General features: G+C 40.5%; 1 protein-coding gene across 1 annotated transcript; it reads right to left on the bottom strand.

Annotated features, from left to right (window-relative positions):
- Window positions 1-2,738: 2,738 nt before the first annotated feature.
- On the bottom strand, window positions 2,739-20,385 carry spock3 (SPARC (osteonectin), cwcv and kazal like domains proteoglycan 3). Its single transcript, XM_086295714.1, has 11 exons — window positions 20,257-20,385; window positions 19,964-20,086; window positions 10,704-10,743; window positions 8,880-8,988; window positions 8,054-8,162; window positions 7,805-7,913; window positions 7,456-7,569; window positions 7,144-7,365; window positions 6,271-6,333; window positions 6,049-6,186; window positions 2,739-4,971 (listed from the first exon to the last, which is right to left on the bottom strand). The coding sequence occupies exons 2-11, from the start codon at window positions 20,084-20,086 to the stop codon at window positions 4,817-4,819; spliced, it is 1,182 nt and encodes a 393-aa protein (XP_086151840.1). The 5' UTR covers window positions 20,257-20,385; the 3' UTR covers window positions 2,739-4,816.
- Between the last annotated feature and the right edge of the window lie 57 nt (window positions 20,386-20,442).

Below are 20,442 nucleotides of genomic sequence, written 5' to 3'. Positions count from 1 at the left end.
CAGAGCATTTTTTCCACTCTTGGCTATGTGTGATGTCAGTGAGAGGCAATGCCTTATATGGTTGCCTAAAATAAACACTTCAAAAATAAACCTTACAAGGTAAGGCTGCGAATCATGCAATATGGAGATGAGCACAATGTCCCCTTCAAAATTAATCCCATTTGAGTTTCCAACTTGGAAAAAGATGTAACTTTAGATCCTGGAGGTGTGATTTCATTCAAGCCACTGAAAGACTGTAAAATAAAGCAAACCCTGCAAATCATTCATTTACAGTAATAAAGAGAAGTCCTTCCTTAGTCTAAGAAATTTACAGGATTTTGCAACTTGCTCAACTGATAGGTTAAAAGACCTCCACATAACCTAAAATGGTTATAAAATTGAGATATAACCAATATAACCCTGGTGGGTGATTATAATTTGCACAATAACAATAGCTCATCACAAAAAAAATGTTACAGAGTATTACTTATCCAAGAAACCTGATTTCCAAACATCAAAAGTGCTTCCTGCAATTTGAGGCTTTTCCCGTCAGCTCTCAGTCATCCTGTCTCCCCACACACAGGCAGTCCACTTTTTATTGTTGGACCTTCTCCAACCGCAGACTCTAGTGTAAGGAAGTGGACCACAGAGATGGTATCTCGCCGCATTTCTATGGTCAGCACATAAAAGCACGGAGAGTGTGTGAAAATGAACATTTGATATTTACCCAGTGACTTTCCTGTCTGGAGCTGCTGACAGGCCCTGTGCCAACACATACACACACACACGCACACTATTACCCATCGTAAGTTACTCCGGCCTGTGTACACTGAGCTGCATTGAATAAAATATGGACAATTATTCTCAGAGCACAACCAGTGAAACTAACTTTTACAGATCAATAGTTTCAAATTTCAGCTCCATTTATTCTACACACTCCTCTCTACATGTTTATTTGTTTTATGTTCTGCATGTATGCATGTGTGCATAATGTGGGTGTGATGTGACTCATGAAACATTCACCTGTTTCTCTCCTACATAATGCAGTACTGCATTGTGTGTGTCACTCTTGACAGCTGTTGGCTCTCTCTCATGTCCTGGATAAACACTTTATGGCACATGTTGTGTCCTTTTATTGTTTATGACATTATCCAAAAGTAGCTGTGCTGCTTAAAATGTGGAGAAATAATGAACTGGTGAATGAATGAATGCGGTGTGTTTTTTACCACACTTACAAGGGAGGATTAAAGCTACTGGGGGGACAAAAAACAATTTGGTTCAGGCTTTTTTTTTTTTTTTCATAACTCTGAGAAAAGTCGTAGCTCGCCGTGGTCGTAGCTTACCGAGAAAAAATAATTCTGCAGCACAATTCTGAATTTAATGTCAGAATTCTGAGAAAAAAAAACAAATTCTCAAAAAATCCTCGAGCATAATCTCCCCTTTAAAAACATGAACCCTCTCGATCGATCGATCGATAGATAACCATTTCCATGAAAGGGTGAACATAGTCTGCATCAATACTTAGGTAGGCGGTACGTGTCAAAGTAAAGGACCAAAGGTTCCCTTGCAGACCATTGCCCAAGGCATCACACTGCCTCTGCTGACTAGCCTTCTTCCCATAGTGCATCCTGGTACCAAGTGTTCCCCAGGTAAATTATGTTACGATGAACGTCATTCATCAGACCAGGTCACCTTCCATTGATCCGTGGTCCAGTTTTGATACTGACAAGCCCATTGTTGGTGCTTTTAGTGGTAGACACGAGTCAGCATGGGCACCCTGATCAATGTACATATATGTGTGTGTGTGTGTGTGTGTGTGTGTGTGTGTGTGTGTGTGTGTATTTTGTAATAAATGGGTAATGAATCTCTTTTTTTTTTTGCTTTTTAATTTAGTTTTCTTTCTAGATCCTTACAACCTTGACTAAATTAACAGGAAGACCAACTCCAGTGTGTTGCGTGTTCCCTAGTGTCCATGTACTGAGCTGAAGTCATACAGTAATTTAAAAGGAGTTTTGCTCTGAATAATGATGAGGAAAAATGCAGAACAGGACATATTTTGCAGAAAAGATTGCTCAACAACTGGGTGTTTCACTTGACTTGCGCTAACGTCACACAATCTTCAGCAACACATTTCTTTTCCTAAATTTAAGAACAGAAATGGGGAAGATATGGTATGTTCTTTCAGTTTGAAACTGCCCTTGTCCAGTTTTTTCAGAATTTTTTAAAACTTTTTTTTGGTTTTGTGTTTTTTTAATCTAAGGAAAAGGTCAAAAAACCTGATGCATGATGGGGAGTCACACCAAAGTAATTTCGATATAGAGCCATTTCTTTGTCGCAGGACAGAAAATATATTCAGACTTTTATTTCATATATTTGAGGTTGATTCAATATATTCCAGGTTTATTCAATATATTCGGGCTTTTCCCGAACCTTATCCTATGGTCTGTTTTCCAGAATTCTGTGAGTGTGCTAGAAAAGCTAAGATGATGTCAGAACTGTAAAAACAAATATGCAAACAAACAAAACAAAACCCCACCACAACTTCTTTAGTCCTGACAATGTTTCTGTTCTCTGTTTCAGTTCTTATGCTACCCTTTTGTTTTTAGTGGCCCCAATCCTCCTGCACACATACAAGCCTCAGCAGTATCGTTCTTTTCCCAAATATGAGAACAGAAATAGAGAACAGAAACGCTCTCAAAAAGAAACAAGAGCTTTTCTGCGCAGATTCTTGTCCTGCAACACTTGTGATGATGACAAAATTGGTCAATATAGTTTTTATTTCAGCAAATCATACATAGACTGTAAAAAAATGCATCTGTATCATAACCTTTAAACACTATCAGAGCTGTGATGACAGTGTGTGATTGGTTGAGAGTGTCTACAGTGTCTGAGGTCATCAAAATGATTTGCACGTTGTTACACTCATGAAACGGCACACTTTAAGACCGAAATGCTTTCCAGGTTCATAAAGTGAATTGAAATTCCATGTTAGAGCGAATGAGGAGAGCAAAAAACAAAAGTTAGAGATGGAGAAAAAAAAAAACAGTTACATGGCACTTTTAATGTGTTAACATGGAATTTCAACAGATATTTGATCCAAAATGAAGCCAAATGGCAGACTAATCAATAAAAATTAACATAGGAGCTTAGGTGATCCCGGGTCTGCATAGACAGTCACGTGACTTATCGACAATACACATCTGGGATCAGATTCAGTTTTCAACCCTGACACACAATAAGTAGTTTAGAGCAGATCAGATACAAATTAAGCTTTTGAAACAAAGTAAAAGCAAACACTGTAAGATGAACATTGTCTTCTCATATAAAGCTGTCTAAACCAAAGCTTCCTCTAGCCAGTGTATAATATATAAAACATTTTCAAAACCAGCAGAATCTAAGTGTTTTTACGCCTTAACTGCTAAGCATCTCTGTGCTTATCTACATTCTAGCTATCCTATGTAACAAATCAGAAAATCTGAAGTATGGCCTAAGTAACACCATCATAAGAGAGACCCAAAACACATGCCAGACCAAAGTCCAAGTAGTATACAGGCTTAACAGTGAAGCCGCTCTTATGCAGTGTAACGGTGCGTTTAAGTCAGTCCAGAAAGCATGCTTCCCCGACTTCGACCACCACTACAAGGCACACCTTTCCCCTTTAACCTTCGCCCAACATATCATGTCATCAGACCTGCATGGATCTACGTTGTTACTGCTGTGCAGGAGACTTGTTCTGTTACTCTGTGTGCTAACACGTTAAGTCAGAGACTCGTATCTGAAAATGCAAAAACATCAACTGCACGCTGTCTTTTAAAGAATTTTTCAGCAGTTTTCTTTGTGCTCATCAACCCATTAAAGGTCAATAAACATGTTTTAATTACATGGATTTGTGGCTGAACCACTTTACAACTTTTTTTGAATTCCTCAAAGGTTTGGCCTCGGGTTCAATAAAAACAACATCACGCAGTATTGGACATGCTAAGACAAATCTGCTTCATCTTCTGTATTCATCCTAAAGTGGATCAGAAACCAGATAACAGTAATACCCCACCAACACCACCACCGGCCACATAGTAATTTGTCTTTCCTTGTTGCTGAGCATTTGATTTGTGTCTCATTGAAAACAGCTAGCACGTCGCTTCTGATTGTTATCCAACTGGCATTTTTTGTTGGTTTTATTTTTTGCCTTAATTCTCCTAATGAAGCATGTCTAACTCTTATCTTGTTTTTCCACACAGTTACAGTCACAGTTACAAATCAAGATCAAAAGAAACCTAAAGAGTGCAATATTCTCCTATCTACATCATCAACATCCCACCTATACAACAGGAACATTTGATAAGGATTAAAGAGGTGGGTGCAGGGGAGAAGATGGAGGAATGAAGAATGGGGGGGGGGGGGGGGGGGGGGGAATCTCTTTAACATTGTGCCTTTGGCATCAACACACTCGGGCATCGGAGTGGTGCACAAAGACAGGACACAGACTGGAGGACACGGACTGTCCAATGAAGGGAAAGGTCTTTGCACATGTGACCAAATCCAACGCAGTGGATTGGTTATCGATTAGTCCTTATAATATTCTCTGGTTGGCTGACACACAAGTGAACAAGTGCCATGAACCACTCATATTTTATACTTAAACAGGAACAGAAATCATAAACTTTTTTCCAGGAATACTGATTTTTTTTCTAACTTATGAACAAACAATACACAGAGAATAGTCCATAGGCTGTTATTACGATTAAGTATCTGCCCGGGGAGTCACCTAGAAACGTGCAGTTTGACCAAACAAACAGTTTTCTCTTTTTTTTTTTCTTTTTTTTCTTGTTTTTTAAATTTATGACAGGTATTCGTCGTCGTCATCATCATCCTCATCTTCAATGTCCTCATCATCCATACCGGTCTGGTCATTGAGGACAAACGAGTCTTCATCGTCATCAGTGAACAGCGAGTCTCCACTGCCAAGGTCTCCGGAAGATTCCAAAATCACACCTGGAAACAGGAAGGAAACCCAGTTTTGTATCTAATAAAGTCTGATACTTTTATAGGAAAAATGTAATCTATACAGTCATGAAAATGAAAGCTTTCCTAGGACTCTACGCACCCCTGAGAAAAACAAAGTACATCCAGTGATTCAGCAGCTTGTAGAACTACCTTTAGCAACAGTAACTTAAAGTAAATGCTTTCTGTATGACTTTGTCTCTCACATCTTTGTGGAAGAATTTTATACCACTATTCTTTGCAATGCTGCATCAGTTCTTAAGCATTTTTTGAGTGAACATCTGCCTATGTTTACTTCCAAGAAACTACGCCTCTTTAAGATCCTCTTTTTATACCCAATTGTGTGACTGACATGTTCACAATTAATCTGATTAGCTGCAGACAGAGCTGCCCTGTGCTCGAGTTGTCTGGCTTCAAAAAGCTATTACTGTGAGAGCAAAAACACTCATTAACCAATGTGTGACCTCACTATGGCTACTTCTGTTTGTTATTTACAGTCACATAGTGAATGTATTCCACTGACTCTGATAGAAATTTGGTTCAGTGGACTATCTTTGCCTGCACCATAATATTATGGACCAGAACCTCTCTCCCTGTGTGATGCAGCCACACATTTGGAGTCAAAGCCAAAGATATCACCATGACTGCCCAAAACAGATTTCATTTGGCCTTACACTTAAAGCAATAATAATAATAATAATAATAATAATAATAATAATAATAATAATAGTGTGGAGATAAGCTTAGGTGAGAAAAATCGAGCTGCGGGACAAACAGCATGAGGATTTTGTTGCCTTTGAAAGAGCTGCACTCGCTAGGTTTCCCCTCTTTTCAGTTGCTGTGCTAAGCTAAACTACCTAGCTGGTGGATGTAGCTAAATACTATGGCAGTGGCAACGATCTTCTTATCCAGCCTCCAGCAAATTGATGAACAGAAACAGATGACAGGCTTCATGAGCTTACATTGATATCTGTGATTTATTTCCTCTCCCTTAATTTTTCCCATCATGCTGTGTGTCTCTCATTTTCTTAAACACACACACTTGACACGCTTGGATGTCTTGCCTACCGCAGTCTGCAGGGCCATGAGTGCGTGAGCCAGCCACCTCGTTGCCATAGCGATCCACACACCAGCACTGGCCGCTGCTGCTGTGACACTGGTGGGTCCGATAGTAACCTTCCTCATCACAAGATGGCAAATACTGACCTACAGGAGCGAGCCAAAACACACACCATGAGTTCAGGCCGCACAGCGTTTGTGCGCGTATTTGTGATTCTGCGTGCGTCTCACCGAGTAACTTCTTGCCTGCTTGCTTTTTGTTGATAATGGACAGCTCTGCTTTGCATGGGGAATCTGAAAGAGACCGACAAGGGACACACTGTTGACAGACTGCAGAAGTCTGCTTTTCTGGGAATGCGTAAATCTTCCTTCCTTTGTCTGCTTTTGTGCTTTCATATCGATGCTTGTTTGTGTACCTCCTGTGACTCGTGGGTAAATAGTCTCCCTTTATTACCCCAAAACAAGTTTTCATCCCTGGTTTCATACAAATGTGTTTTTCATGCATTTTTTTTGTATGACACTGTTTTGCATTTTATTGTGCTGTACAGACTACAATAATATCCAGTGCTGAGAAAAAAAGGCTGCTGCGACTGAATACAAGGTCTCTCTTATTATTATATCTGTAGAAGTTTGAGACTGAAAACTTAGATCTTGTTTTCAAACCTTTGCACAATTTCAGTTGATTATGGCTTGCTAAAGTGACAGAAGAGACTGAATAGCAAAGTAAAACTGCTACATTAAAGCGATAAAGACGCAGCAGGACAGACATCACAAATCAGTCCATCAGGCAGGTTCATAAGCAAACGGCTAGGTTAAATAATATAAACCACTTTATTTAGGTGGTAAAATTTAAAATGCATTTCAAAGGTTGCTAATAATTTGTCTCTGTAAAGAAAAAGTGAGCATGAACACCAAATTGAATCTTTACCATGTTTGCAATAGCGGACAGCTGAGGTCATCATTTTACTAATTTAATGTAAATGTCTTTTCCAAATAAAGCTCGGCAAACTAATATGACTGGGTCCTTGTGTTTCTTCCACTAAGATCTCAGCACATTATTCAGTGCAAACAGTGTTACAGTAAAGAAAACAGGTGTGTCCTTACCTGTGTACCTCTGGAAGCCTGTGCACCACTCAGAGCTGGTTATAAATTTGTCTGCGTTTATATCGCAAGATTTGAAGAAAGCATCTGAGCAGGGCTCATTCCTGTCCAGATAGAGGCTCCTGATCTCTGATTGGTCCAGCTGTAGGTCAAAGTTAGTGTCCAGCCGGGAGAACATCCAACCCAGGGGGTCCTTACAAATAGCTGATGTCCCAACTTCAAACTCTGTGGGTGGGGGGAGATCAAAAAGAGTGGGTGGCTATATTAAGAGTTTTTGTTTATGACTGAGTGTGTCACTAAAGCCAGCCTACTCACTGTTCTTCTCTGGCTTCTGGATCTTGACCCTCTTGTGGTTGCCATTCTCATGCAGCACTCTGAACCAGTCTCTCAGGCGGCTCACCACCTCCTTCAGCTCCGACTCGCTGCACACTGCAGAATAGTGACACTAAAGATTAATGACAGGAAAGTGACACTTTAATGTCCTCCTGCCTCCTCATGGACACCAGGAGTTAAGAGTCAGCTATGGCACAGAAACTCTAAGCAATTTGCTATCGCAACGACCCTTCACCAGGGCAGGAGTTTTATAATAAAGATGGGGCTGAACACCGTGGCAAACCCCACCCAGGCTTGCAGCGTGTGCATTCAAGTGTGCAAAACTGTGTACCTTTCTTCTCTGCGGAGCTCTGTTCAAGCTGAGAGGGACAAGGACACATGCCAGGGCACTTCACAGTAATCTTCTTTCCCGTGATGCATGCTTGGTAGTCTAACTTACACTGATTGAGAGCAACAGAGACAGAAGGGACGAGGCAGAAGAGGAAGCAGAATCAGGATGCATGTCTCATCAGGGGGAAATGAAAAAAGTGCGACTTATGGGTGAGAGGTGATTAGATTATGTGTTTGTGTGTGCAGGCACCTTGGTGGAGTAGGTGTGGCCATCACTTCCACATACGGGCGAGGGGTGAACCACGGGGCACGGTGTGCACTTTGACCCTGGACTCTGGTACAGATTGGCATCTTTAAAGCTGGAGAGAAGATTGAAAAGACTTGTTGTTTTTCACAATCACTGAATATCTGAGTGTTAAAACATGTCAAATGAAGTCCCATTTAACAATGATGCCTTCATCACAGTGCCTCGTCGGGCCCACCCTCCCAGTTTCCTTTAAATCTAAATCTTTTCTAAGCATTTTGGATCTGTGCTGGATTGTCTTGTTCAAAAAAATGAGACGAGGATTTAGGATTTGTGTGTGATTATTTTCTGATTTGCTTGCACACTGTAGTGGGAATTGTGTTGTTGCTAAGAATGGGAAATGGGGTCAGTATGATGTTACTGTCCTCTGCCCAGTCTGCAGTGTCCTAGACAGAAAAACACACACACGTACAAAGCCCATTCATATCACTTGGCAGGACTTTGGGTCCATTGTAAGAAAGCACCAGTGCTGCGGGTAATTGGACCAAACTGTAATGTCACACAACAGTCGCAAGAGAGACTGGAAAACCAGTAAACCAGCTGGAAGAGAAGGAGAACAGCAGCCCCTCTGGTGCTGCTACTTATTATGCCCCATACATTAAAAGAACAAAAAAAAAATGCAAAACACAAAACTCTGCTTTTATTTTTTTCCAAAATTCTCTCTCATTCATGTTCCACTTCATAACAGAAACATCTGAAAAGAAAAATAAGGGGCAGCTGGACACACAGGCTTGTTAAAATATCAAGCGTGTGTGTGTGTGTGCACTCTTACCTAACTCGCCTCTGGCTGACACAAGTGGCAGTCTTAAAATCCTCAGCCACACACACCTTGTGGCGACTGCATTTGATTTTCAGACAAGGGTCTTTGGCTGGATCAAGGCCTAAAAATACAGAAGAGACATACACAAACATGCTTTTTAACATGTGTATGCAACATTTATAGCCTCTCTATTTACAGTTTCCAATAATTCGTAATACTACGAGCAACGGTTAGCTTTTCCTTTTTGTTGTTTCAAAATCTAGATCAATGGTTCATAGTTAAACGAAGTGCTTCTTTTCACTTTCACATCTCAGTGACGTGAAAAGTTGTTTAAAGCTGAAGTGCATTTGCGTGTGTTTATTTGAGTCGGTATTTATTCACAGAGTACACTGGCCACGTGTCTCCCACACTAAACTCAGAGCCATAATGCCGTTAAGTATCCTTGCAGCTAAAAACAGATGGAAATGGTTTTAGAAGCTACTTCTGATCTTACATCAGCATCCGTTGAGTGTCATTTATATGTGTGCTCTTGTGGAGATCCTCAAACTGATTTACTGTCAGATCACACAGGCAGAGAGGCATATGGCACTAAAGGTGGGGGCTGATTTTGGATCTGAATCTGAAGCAGACGGTATGATCCCTGCCAGTAAAGACAAGCTAGCTGCTTCTGACCCTGTGTCAGCTTTCAGCGAGTCACCTATGAGCAAAACCTAAGGCCCTTAGCTGTTCCCAGAACAGTCTGTGAATGACCTTTGCTCTAAAGAACCTTACTGTAATCCCTGAGCAGCTTTGGAAGATTATCCTGCCTCCACCCACCAACACACTATCTAATGCTATTGTTTGCCTGACATGTCTGTGTGTGTGGATGCGTTTGAGGATACAGCGATAAGTGAGAGTTCATGTCCTGACGTGCCTCGATGTGTGTAAGAGCTTAGCACTGTCAGTAATACAATGGGACATTAGAAGATAAAAGAACAGGAAATCATCCTGTTTTTTTCAGCTGGGTGCTGAGGTTAAAATAATTGGGGATGGCTTACAAGTAAAACCTTCAAAATCTCGTTTTATAAGAAAGAGCCACCATGATGATATTTATACACTGGATATGAGCATGGCTTGTATCAACCTGCACAACAAGCTGGTGGATGCCAAACAGAGTGACAACTTCTATAAGAACAGGAAACTGTTGAAAGTGTATTAATCTTTTTTTTTTCCTGCTTTGACCAGTTCATATTACACTACGTCTGCAGATCGATGCATACATCAAGGGTCCGACTTACTAATGCACTTTAAAAAGAAGGTGCAGTGACACGATCGTGTGTGTTAGACGTGCGAACTTTTTGCGACTGTCTGTGTTGCATATGTATTTCTAGAAGTTCTTTTCTCAAGGTGCAAAAATATAGGAAGATATTTTAAATCAAGTACAAAACCTGATTTACTAACTTTTGTGACACACAATTTACTGCTAATTGCATCAACATTTAATGTGGAATGTTTTTATTCTTATGTTATTTTTTGCACTTCATATCGAAGTGAACTGAATGTGCCTGTGTTTAGGAAACAGCACAACTTTTGTATTTGGGATTGCACTCACGTGTTATTTTGATCACATTTAGCAAATCTGACCATATGTCTGCAGACTGACGAAGATGCTAAATGTTCATCAAATGAGTCTCTACAAGCTTAACCTGCCTGACATTACCTCCTATATTTCTTAATCACAAAGAACACATGGGCCAAGTTGTAAATATATAGCTATGACTATTCCGTGCTCTTATTTTGATTATTTTAGGACTAACACAGCCACTTCAGTTCTGACTCTTTCTCAATCACACCCACCTTGATCAAGGGGCTTGGATGGAGTCCATGTTCCAGGCTCCTGAAACATATCATGAAAATACTGCTCAGATCACATATTAAGCAAATATTTCACTACACATGATCACCGTACACAGACTACAGATTAAAGAGTCATACAAACCTCAACTTCCTTTATGAGAAAGCATTACGGAAACAGAGAGGCAGGAATTAATTCTGATTAGGTTTAGCACTTGGAGACACACACACACAAGCATACAGTGTCATCCGGTATCATTGAGCATGCTTTGATTTTGTCACGATAATATCGATGTTATGAAAGTAGCTCTCCGTGGATAAAAGATGTCCTTGTCTCACTGTGTGTCAGTGCATGTGCTTTATACTTCTTCATATCACTGAAAAGAGAAATTTGTTTCATGCAACACATGCTTCTACACGACAGTGCAATAGTGGTGCAGCTGGTGAAGCTTTGCACCATTTAAGTTGTGTAAAATTGCTGTTAGTAACTGGATATGATTGAAATAAAAAGGATGATTAACAAATAAGCTAAATTGTGGTATCATAAGAGCACCTCTATAAAAATTTGCAAACTAAGAGATCTTTTTTATGTTCTCTGCATAAGGAGAAGCCTTACAGAGATAAAAATATATAACCCGAAAATATACGTTTTTTGTGATTCATTTTTATATTTAACATCCTACAAAATGCTCTGCTCTATTAAAATCTTCCTCGGTGTAGTTGAATGAGTCGGTTCATTGCCTGTGAAAATGTTCCCACAGTCTAAAAAAGGAATTCGCAGAGGTGAGCAATTTGCCAGCTTTTAATAGAAGGCCAAGATGGAGACACACCCAGCGGGCGCTGGCTTATGATGCAAGTGTAAAAGGAGCTTAAGAACTTGTGAGCTCTGTGTTGTTTTGCTGAGGTCAAAGATCTCACTGTCTGGTCTCTCCCTCTGTCTCTGGGCATCCATTCAAACCCAACACCGCACCGCGGTCTCTCGGATTCTGTCACAATGGTAACCCGTTGTTGTCGTCTCACCTGCCTGCTTTCTGTTGTGTTTATCGTCCACGTTCAGTCACACTCACACACATTACTGGAGATTACATCCGTTACAAGGAATAAACCAAAAATCCAAAAGATTAATGTTTTTTCTCATATGTGTGTACTAGCATTGAACCTTTTAGTCATACATGATGTTTGCATACAGTAATCAAAAAACACAACTCATTTATAAAACTGTCATATTTAGAGTTTCCAGTGCAATCATTACAAACTACAAACTTTCCAGAAAGAACAAAAGCAACAAATGAAACTAAATTTACTGTTAGCAGTTAGAGCTAATTTCAGAGTTTTAATGACAAAATACAATTATGACAAGGGATTTGTGTTTTAAACATAATGGCAATGCAGCTGAAAACACAGAGACAATTTCAAATCCAATTATTCACCCAAGTCCTTTTTTCGAATGACTCTAAAGTCTAAAAAGCAACCACTGACCTCCATGCCACAGATCAGAAAGATAGTTTAAAGATCTTATAAGAACGACTCATTTCAGCACAACTACAATGCACAAAGACCAAAAACTCTCCTTGTGAATTTAGTGATAAATTGTAGTTGGAAATTCATAAATCATGCACTGATGGTTCAGTTCTGTGGAGTTCCTTAGGCTCTTCTTCTTCTCTAAATATGGGATGAGGAATGATTAGGAAGTCGTTCATGTTCTATTTATGACTGGAGTCATTTAAAGCAGAACCACAACACAAGAATGACAAAACCACCTGTGAATACATCAGAAACTGTCCCAGGACCTATGAGAGCGCCTCATACATCAATGGGCTCAACTTGACTTCCAAAGTAGGAAAAACCTCTGCCCCCCAAAACCCCCCATAATGTCAAATTTTTAACTTGGAAAACAGAAGTTGCTTCTGGAAAAAACCCTGACCCTGTGCTGTTGTGGCCACAGCTGGACAAACAGAAAAAACCCATCCCACAGATTTCAAAAGCTGAAGTCTAAAAGCACAAAGTGAAAAACTCCCACAGTACTGATGGAGATGCCTTCCTTAATGATGACCTTCCTCTGCGTACTCAAATGCAAAACAGTGAAGCCGTGCTTGCTTTGTGCAGTACTCTTCAGCATGTGACTGTGATTGGAGGCCACTTTTCTGAAATGGGTTTGCTAAGTGTCTCTCTAGAAGAAGTTACAGCATGACGTTTGCAGTATTAGACATTATGAATGTGAACTAGCTCGCGCATCAGTCTGCTGCACATTAATACATGAATGAAAACGAAAATAACAAGCCATGTGTCTTTACTTCTATTACTCATAATTTCACTTAGAATACATAAATAAGTTTAGGTATGAGTGTATGGCTTCAAAGAAACATTTTTTTTAGTGGCCTCTGATTTCTATGGACACAGTTTCCTCTCGTTCTCCCTTGTACAGAGCAGATTAATTGTGCTGCTGTGATATATTTTGGCCATACATCACTTTGTACATGGAGAAATGCGATGTGGTGCAGTGGTTTGGACGGGCGAGAGATGAATTGTGAAAAAGCAATGACAGCGGAAGGCCAGAGTAACTACAGTTATGAAGCAGTTATTGCTTGGGCCACAGTGAGAAACTACACAACAGCAAAGACAAATGTGCTCCACCAAACACACGTTAAAAACTTAAATGAAGATGAAAGGAAGTTTAAAAAGAAGAAGAAGAAGAAGACAGCCAAGTTGAGCTTTACAGCTCTGGCATGGCAGGACGTTTGGGAATATGAGTGTACTTTTACAAATATGAAGTACTGCAGTGTGCTATTCCAAATTATCTACTTTGGATGTGCTTGACAAGTTTGCACTGTTTTTCTAACATCTTACTCCAGTTCACTTGTATAGATTCACTTAAGATTATCTTAAGTTTTGTTTAAGATTTTTAGCAATCATAGCACACAGTACTGCAGACGGCTTGTATCTGTTGTTACAAACCTGGGTTTTAAGATGGACAGTGATTTTAAATTAGATAGTCAAATTAGGGGTACTGTCAAGTCCAGTTTTTATCATCTAAGGCGCTTGGCAAAGATAAGACCTATTTTATCCAGGCCGCATCTTGAAACGGTAATCCATGCTTTTATTTCATGTCGTTTAAATTACTGTAATGCACTATATTGTGGAGTTAGTCAGCATCTTCTCTCTCGTCTGCAGCTGGTCCAAAATTCTGCTGCACGACTTTTAACCAGAACTCGTAAAAGAGAGCACATAACTCCCGTCCTGGCTTCACTCCATTGGCTGCCTGTATATCTTAGAGTTCATTTTAAAATTCTCATGTTTGTGTTTAAATGTTTAAATGGTCTTGCCCCAACTTACCTCTCTGAGCTTCTGCATCCTTACTCACCCCCCAGGTCTCTCAGGTCAGCTGACAAGCTGCTCCTGGAGGTACCCAGGTCCAAGAGAAAGCTCAGAGGGGACAGGGCCTTCTCTATTGCTGCTCCTAATCTGTGGAACAATCTTTCCCAGCACATTAGAGAGGCCCCTTCACTGTCCACTTTTAAAACACGTCTTAAAACTCATTTTTACCCTTTGGCTTATGACACAGTCTGACCCTGATTTTATTGTTTTAATCTAATGTGCTGATTTTATTGTTTTAAATGTGTGTGTTTTTTTATATATATATGTTTTACTTATCTTATATTATTATTACTATTTTTCTCATTTTTTTAACATGCTCAATGTATCATGTTTGGCATGTCAAGTGTACAGCACTTTGTGTTCAGCTGGTGGCTGATCTGAAAGCGCTATATAAATAAATTGCTTGCTTGCTTGCTTGTATTTGGACCAATGAAAGAACTGCTCACAGCGACAGAGTTGCTGACCTGCAGTATATGACTAAATGTTGTATCTTGACTTAAACCAATTATACTAAATGTATGAAGGCAAAGCAAATGCTTCTATTTTACTTTTTTTTGTAGTCTATAAGTGACAATGATGTAGAATTATTTACACTGTTGAACTGAAGCTGTTTACCCCAACATCCCCATTATGAAAAAACACGACTTCAACTGTCAAGAGTGTCTCCCTGTGTCTCGCTTCCTTGCCTGCTGTGTGGAGGAATAGGGTCAACTCTTGCTCTTTCTTAGCTCTAATTAATTTCTCCATCTTGTCCTTTATTGTTAATCCTTCTGACCTTCACTACAGACTCTTTGGTACTCTTCACATCGTGTGTCTCTAGCTTCAAATAATAATAAAAAACGCTGTGGTAAAGGTGAGCATCTGCTTCTCTTGCTTAGAGTTACACACACAATCTGAGGTCTTCCTTAGCATTAGGAAAACACACAGAGCAGAGATGAAGCCATATAGTGAGGTATTTGTTTCTGTTCAGGATGTGCCCCTTCCAGCAGTGCAAACTGTGGAGACTGAATAATGAGAACATTGCATTATAGGGCCAGGCCCTCTGGACCAGTCAAGACAACAAAAGTGCTTGCGGTCTGATTCCTTAATGGAATCAACAGACACACGCACACAAGCACGGACTCACACACACGCACACATGAGCGCACGTCCATGCACAGACAGCTCTGCAAACAAACATACTTATCACCACAGCCCTGACTGCAGTGTCAGAATCTGTCAGCACTACAAAACATCAAATAACTGGAAGAATGCACTTCAGTGCACATGCAACCCGCCACCCACTTTCCTAAAAAACACAGAAAACCTAAAATTCAACAATAGACCTAAAGGTCTCCTGAGTGTGCTCGAAAATGGCAACTTTTCAATTTATCTCTCCATTTGTTTCCACCTCTATTCTTTGCTCTCCCTCATGGTTCTAACAGCCTTTTTTTCCTCATGTGCACCAAATCATGCAAACACAACAGTGTGTGGCTAATACCCTAATTTGCTGCTGTGGGTATCGATTTGATGCGGTTTTATCCGGATGCCTGTAGAAACATTTCCTAGTGACTATCTTGCTTCCGACAACCGCTTTTCTCACCTTTACTTCACATTTTCCCAGATCTGATTTCGGTGCTTCTAATTGCATCCTAATGACCTCCTTTCCTGTCCTTGTTACCTTCCTTCTGATGTCTAACAGGAGAAATATGTACATCTTTTTCACTGTGCCAGCTCTGCTCGTCTTGCTCAAGCTTGTCGCATGCATGCACTCGCAAACACATACAAATCTACACTGAGGTGCTTTGAAGCGGAAAACGCCTGAAGCTCTGTACCTTTCCTACATCATTCACACTCCACAACACAAACAGTGTAGGACTCTCTCTCTCACACACACACACACACACACACACACACACACACACACACACACACACACACACACACAGAGAGAGAAAACACAGAGACAGGAGCGACTACAAAAAGGTATAATCTGCTCTTATGAGAGTGGCCTACACAGGATGTTATTTTCCTCCTATAATATACCGCACAATAAATTGGCGTGAATGTCATCACGCATCACTCATCGTGTTTTTCCTCCAATTGTTAACAGTCTCTTCGCTCTGTGCCAGTGCTGCAAGCAGGCCAAGGTCCAGCAAGAGAAGCAGAATATCTAAAAACTGAGATGGCACCAGTGCTGAATAAGACAGCCCCAGGCCTCCACAGCTACCCTAACAGGACTTAACAGTTAACCAGTGGCCAAAATCCCATATAGTGCACTTAGCATGAAACCCACTTATGGCTCTTGCTGAAAGATGTAAAAACAATAAAAAAAATTTAAAAAAAATACAGGCCTGACATATAAAATGAAAATCACAGGAAAAAAAAGTTGTGCACAGAATCCCAGTGCACTGGTGGAAGAACTGTGTATGTTTCACTATTTAAAAAAAATCCTTTTTAGCTTTTAATTTGTTTTAAACTATTTTCAACTTTGTTCCATTTGTTTTTATTGCTATTAACTTCAGCCACCTCTTATCACCTTTCATTTTTATGGAAATTGGTGCAGAGATTTACTGAAATAGGTAAACTTACAAGTGAAAAGGAAAAATAATTTGTACAATTCTAACGTGCTTGAAAGTCATTGTGTGGTATGACCAGCTTTATTTTTCAAGATGATCCCACACAGATGGATCAACTGCAGGGCCAGATGTATCTCTCATAACTTTTAGATACTGTTCATCTGCTGTAGATTCTTTTTAAGGCTTGCCACGTCTTCATTTGTCTTCCACAGTTTCCTCAAATTTATTTAAGTACACACTGCACACCTGTTGTGACACACCAAGTTGTCGGCTAGTGTCTCTTTGGAATTCACCTTGTTGGTGCAAAAATACAATTTTATATCTGTCAAATTAAGTTATCTTTGGCATTTTTCATAAATTCAACTAAAGAAACAGGAGCAAATTCTCTGTTTTTACGACAGGCTGCTACTAACAAAGTGCTTAAACATACAATTGAAAATCGGTTCTTTGCTAAGTCGTTTGCTTTGTAGATACAACTGGCTCAAACCTCGAGTTAGGTGCTTTTTTGTATAATTGATTGACTCATAGGTCAGTGTTAACAAACAAACTAACAAATAAAATATAAACATTTTACAGTTACAGGGACTAGGTTGAAAATGAGTGAAAAAGCAGCCAATGTCCAATGAAAAACTTTGAAAGACCAGAAAGACTGAAGAACTATTAGTCAAGACCATTAAAAAAACCAAAACCAAGAAAGCCTGGATCCTTGGTAGCACAATGTAAAGAAACGCGGGGTGGCTTTTGCGTAACTGCAGATGCACACAAGGATTTGTAACACTCACAACATTTAAAGTTAGAGAAAATGTTTAAGATAACCTAGCCTGCTATTTGGTCATTTGACAAAGTCTTATGGGAATATTTTTTCATTTGTGGTCCTTTGTGAATCTTTGACAGCTATGGAACAGTTAAAAGACAACTTCATGCATTGCAATCACATGACTTTAATTAAATAGTCTTTGAATCCCTGCAGGGGAAACCCCAACTTTAAAAAAAGCTGATGTAACCACTTCCTGTATAGAAACATTATGTAGGCCATGTCTCCAAAACAAAGTTCATATGTATTCACAAGTTGTGCTCGATGTCTTGTGACAGTCGGTTGCAGCTTTCCTGTGCTGCTTGCTGGCCCCTCGAGCTCTAACCTCTGTACAGCGAGTGCACACAGTATGTGACAGCAGCGTGACGCTGCTGAAGTGATTGTGTTCCTTAATGCATGACTATATCAGTCAAATTGCCATCACCTCTAACTATAGTGCATCATCATTAGCACAGAAACAGAATCGGAAATTAGACTCCAGAAGCACTGCACAGGTGTTAATGATCTACAAACACAGCAAGGCTAACAACACATGTGTTTCATCTAGTTCCAGATAGGTGCACTGAATATGATTTTATTTCTTTTTTTAAAAACTTCGATTTTAATGGACCTATATTTGGATTGTTGGATTTCAACCACAGTGTTGAAATGCATACAAAATATCCGAAAGGAAAGATGAATAGATTGAACATAGCTGCTTTATAAAATGCACAGATACATTACTGCGTGCAACAGTGCAAAAAAGAAAAAAAACAAACAACAAAACCACACAGACAGACAATTTGGGACACAACCTTAAAACGGGAAATGAAAGGCACACATGTATATACAGAGCATTCAGTACTTTTGCACTCCACCTCTAACTCTAATGCCTGCTGAGCCTCAAGGTTAAATCACACAGATGTGAATGCACACGAAGCTTTCAGCTCACCGACAATCATTCTACATGCTTTCATGTTTCCTTTCCACTCTCATTACTCTGCCGCTTCTTCTCACCTGTCTATCTGTCCATCTATCTATCAATTCTTATGCATTAACACAGTAACAAAGCTCTGCTAACTTTCTTTTTACCGCCTTCTTGTAGCTCAGGATGTCAGATCATCCTAAATAGCACACGGTGCGCAGTTAATCACATTTCCTCTCTTCTTGGTTCTGACACTCTATTTGGATAATCCAAATCCTGTTCAATAGTTGGACCTGAATGTATCACATGGCTCCACCTGAGCTGATGGGATCTCACACAAGTGTGACTGGCAGAGAAAGTGAGACAAATAAGTACAAGTTACATAGAAAGCCGTGTATAAAAAACAGCACTTTCTCTTAGCTTTAAAAAATAAATAAATAAATACATTTCACTTGCGCTTTTGTTGCTCTGCCTCTCTGTCGGATATCAAACACGTCAAGGACCTTCAGGTAACAATTCCCAGTGCATTTGTTCAGCAGTGTGGTAAAACCACTCAGAGCTGGAGTACATTTTTTCTATCATGTTAAATCTGTTTGTTTTTCAGTCACTGAGGTACAGTACATAAAGACTGTTATGTGCAGACATGCTTATTTTCATATATCCCATCTTGTGAGTGAGAACAAGTTCAAGCCTGCACAAATCAGTCCTGGTGTGGAGCCATTTAATCTGTGCCTAGAGGGAAGACGTGTTTTTTTTTAGCAAATACACATCACCTAAACTCTATTGGACTATTTCCAGTTTTTTATCTGTATAATACAGATGTTATGCCTTTAATTACAAGCTAAAAAATCTTTAAGTATTGCTCAAGGTAAAAAAAAAAAGTATTTCCATTACTGTAAAGAATGACAGTTGTTTATGGGACATATGCATGCAGCCTGGCAGCAGCACATGGTCAGAGGCTACTGGTATGTGCCATGACAATCAGTGGCGGCATTAACTTCACTAAGTAGCCCTAAATACCCACGTCAGGTTAATCGTGGCTGACAGCACCTTCTTGAAGTCAGCTAGTTAAGAAGCTGTTAAAAGAGGAGACCAAAAGGCGCACAACACATCGCGTTATATTCCTTTAATATTCCCACAGGGACCCACGGTGTGTGGGTTTAAAGTGGACTCGCTCTACATTGTTCATCTAGGCCTTGCTGCTGCTGACTCTCTCCTCATACCTGCTTATTATAATTAGGCCCCTTTTTGGGGGGACTCTGTGGTGCCTCACAGACTGCTCTGCGCCTTTGTGATTCGCACAGGCCTCGGCTATCTCTGCTAAGCAGGGACTGCTATCGCGGAAACACACTCACAGGCAAGGATCATCCCAGCATCGCTATTAGTGTATTTACTGTCTCAGCGGAGCGGCTGATGAACGTGTGACAAACGGCACAACGGGCCCCGTGACGCGGCGCTTGGACACAACGACAAAACGAGGAGCGCGTGATCACAAACCAATGAGGGTGGCTAGAGGGAGAGAAAAGAGGGGGGCTGGAGCGGGGCGTAAATGAGATAATGTGGAGTTGGGGTGGTGGGGGCGATAATAATATAAGCCTGAAATGTTACTTACATCTCTGAATTTATCCCATTTCCCCGTGAGCCACTTATCATCCAGAAAATTGCCGCTCTCGGAGCGAGCGGAGACGTGTCCAAAGGCGACGGCGCACACACACAGCAAGGCGACGCTCAGCATCTGCGGACACACAACAGCACACACAGATAGAGAGAGGACATTGGGTCCGGCTGTAGGACACCGCAATCGCGCTGAAACAAAAGCAGTTCAATCTGCGTCGCATCTGCGACGAACGCTGAGCGTCAGCTCGGTAAATATCAACACGGAGCTTTCTGGTGGTTTTTTCCTACCTTGTCGCATCAGCTGCTCTCCAGACTGTATGTGCTCGCTGCCGTTCCTGCCTCTCCTCCCTCACCGTCTCTCCGCACCGGCTGTCTGTGCGCAGCAGAAAACGGGAACGCGCTCGGATGCGTGCACGAGCTCTGTGTCTTTTTCTGTTTTTTTGTATCCGCGCGTAGCAGACGCTCCTGATTGTT

The sequence above is a fragment of the Aulonocara sp. 'chitande type north' Nkhata Bay genome, linkage group LG6 (assembly GCF_057382095.1).
Source record: "Aulonocara sp. 'chitande type north' Nkhata Bay isolate Kocher_YH1m ecotype deep benthic linkage group LG6, A_spYH_male_GT1.1, whole genome shotgun sequence".
Lineage (NCBI taxonomy): Eukaryota > Metazoa > Chordata > Actinopteri > Cichliformes > Cichlidae > Aulonocara > Aulonocara sp. 'chitande type north' Nkhata Bay.
The sequence above is the reverse complement of the archived record's forward strand: the minus strand, read 5'-3'. Positions and strand labels throughout refer to the sequence as shown.